General features: G+C 47.4%; 1 protein-coding gene across 2 annotated transcripts in view; it reads right to left on the bottom strand.

Moving 5' to 3' along the window:
- Nucleotides 1-2,500, bottom strand: part of LOC135095520 (Krueppel-like factor 2) — a 3,435-nt gene that overhangs the window by 684 nt on the left and 251 nt on the right. For both annotated transcript variants that reach the window (XM_063996390.1, XM_063996391.1), the window contains 2 exons: nucleotides 1,312-2,500; nucleotides 1-747 (listed from right to left, as the gene is read on the bottom strand). The exon at nucleotides 1-747 is cut by the window's left edge and continues 684 nt beyond it; the exon at nucleotides 1,312-2,500 is cut by the window's right edge. In XM_063996390.1, coding sequence (XP_063852460.1) covers nucleotides 1-352 — 352 coding nt within the window. In that variant the 5' untranslated portion in view covers nucleotides 353-747; nucleotides 1,312-2,500. The remainder of the gene's footprint in view (nucleotides 748-1,311) is intronic.

The following is a 2,500-nucleotide window of genomic DNA, read 5'->3' as shown; positions in this document are numbered from 1 at the left end:
CTGCTGCCCCGCCACTGGCGCCGCTGCCGCTCGCCACGGGGAGCGGCGCCCCACACAGCATGCCGGGGCCACCGCCTGCAGCGGCCTGCGCCCCCGCCTCCACACACACGGGATACTGCGGGAAGGGCGGGGCGGGGGGCGGCCAGGCTGCGGTGTATTCCTGCGGCGGCTGTGGGTGCGGCGCCCCCGGGTACTGCGGCGGCGTGGGGGGCAGCGGGTACTGGTGGGGGGCGTGCATGGGGTGTGGGGGCTGGTAGGCCCCGGCGTGGGGGACGCCCATGTACTGCAGGGGTGGCGGCGGGGCGGGGGCGGGGCAGGCGTCGCCTCTCCTGTAGCCCGCCACGCAGGCCATCTTAGCTGGGGGCGCCGCGCCCTCAGGGTACCCGCGCTTGAGACCACCCCGCCCCCCAGCCTGCAGGCGGGAGGCTCGTAATGCTGGGGCGGGGAGGCGTACAGGGGGTCGTGGTGGGGCGGCGTGGGGGGCAGCGGCCCAGGAGGGGGCACCCCGGGCAGTGGGCACCCCGGGGCAGCCTCGGGGGGCGGCGGGGGGCAGGGGGGGCAGGAGGTGGTGGGGTGGGTCCGCCTCGCCCCCCAAGACAGTGAGCGGGCCCCCTCCCCCGCCTCCAGGAAGAAGCCGTGGGGGGCGGTGGCTGTGGGCTGCGGGGGGGCTGCGGGGGGGCGGGGGTGGTGGGGGGGGTAGTCGTGGAGGTCGTCCGCCAGCAGCACTGACTCCAGGTCCAGCCACACCTGGGGAGACGGGGAGGGCTGAGGCGGGGCAGGAGGGGAGGGGCACGAGTGACAGGGGGAGGGGGATGGGGGGTAGGTGGGGGTGGCTGCCATTAGTGGGGGGTAGGGTGAGAGAGAGAGAGAGAGAGAGAGAGAGAGAGAGAGAGAGAGAGAGAGAGAGAGAGAGAGAGAGAGAGGCTCGACATCCTTTTTAGAAAATTAAGGAAAATCTCTCTCTCTCTCTCTCTCTCTCTCTCTCTCTCTCTCTCTCTCTCTCTCTCTCTCTCTCTCTCTCTCTCTCTCTCTCTCTCTCTCTCTCTCTCTCTCTCTCTCTCTCTCTCTCTCGGGTGATTTACGTACAGAAAACAAAGAATAAAGGAGGAGGAGGAGAAGAAGAAGAAAAAGAAGAAGAAGAAGAGGAGGAGGAGGAGGAGGAGGAGGAGGTAGTGCAGGAAGAAGAAGAAGAAGAAGAAAAAGAAAAGTTTGATTATAAAACAACTCTCTCTCTCTCTCTCTCTCTCTCTCTCTCTCTCTCTCTCTCTCTCTCTCTCTCTCTCTCTCTCTCTCTCTCTCTCTCTCTCTTACCTCCTGATATTCCTTCATGTTAGAGAAAATGAAGATGATGGAGACTTCAACTCTCTCTCTCTCTCTCTCTCTCTCTCTCTCTCTCTCTCTCTCTCTCTCTCTCTCTCTCTCTCGTTCAGTTCTTCACGTCCACTTCAATGTTTTCTTGTTTATTTTCGTTTGTTTACAATTTTTCGCCTTGTTTACGTTAAAATATCAACTTTTTTCTCTAATTAATTTCTGTTTATATTTTTTTCCCAGTCGTTTTCAGTTTTTGTCAATTTTTTTAGTGTTTTCCTAATTTTTCGTTTTCTTTCACTTGTTTTCAGTTTGTTTACGTCAAAATTTATAGTTTTTTTTCTTAATTTTTTCGTTTTCTTTCATTTGTTTTCAGTTTACGTCAAAATTTATAGTTTTTTCTTAATTTTTCGTTTTCTTTCACTTGTTTTCAGTTTGTTTACGTCAAAATTTATAGTTTTTTTCTTAATTTTTCGTTTTCTTTCATTTGTTTTCAGTTTACGTCAAAATTTATAGTTTTTTCTTAATTTTTCGTTTTCTTTCACTTGTTTTCAGTTTGTTTACGTCAGAATGTTTACTGTTTTCTTAATTTTTCGTTTTTTCACTTGTTTTCAGTTTGTTTACGTCAGAATGTTTACTGTTTTCTTAATTTTTCGTTTTTTCACTTGTTTTCACGTCAAAATATCCCTTGTTTTCATTAATCTTCGTCTTTTTTTTTCTTTTTAGCTTGTTTCCAGTTTAAGTGAAAATTTACACTTTTTTACTTAATTTCCAGTCTTGTTTACATTTTTGCATAATTGTTTAAGTTGCTGACGTCAAAATATCAATACTGTTCTTTTAATTTCGTTTGTTTACATTCTTGTTGTTGTTTACAGTTATTTTTTTAAGTTGCTGACGTCAAAATGTCAATATTGTTCTTTTAATTTCGTTTGTTTACATTCTTCTTGTTGTTTACAGTTATTTTTTTAAGTTGCTGACGCCAAAATGTCAATATTGTTCTTTTAATTTCGTTTGTTTACATTCTTGTTGTTGTTTTCAGTTCGTTCACATGAAAAAGTTGGTCATTTTTTCTATTTTTTTATTTATTTATTTATTTTCATTTTTTCTCTTTTTTTTCGAAATTTTTGCTCACGTGAAAATTTCCTTCTTTTTTTCAGTTTCAATTTTTTTCTCTCTTATTTTCGATTTGTTT

The sequence above is a fragment of the Scylla paramamosain genome, chromosome 49 (genome assembly GCF_035594125.1).
Source record: "Scylla paramamosain isolate STU-SP2022 chromosome 49, ASM3559412v1, whole genome shotgun sequence".
Taxonomy (NCBI): Eukaryota; Metazoa; Arthropoda; class Malacostraca; order Decapoda; family Portunidae; genus Scylla; species Scylla paramamosain.
This window is presented reverse-complemented; position numbering and strand designations above follow the sequence as displayed.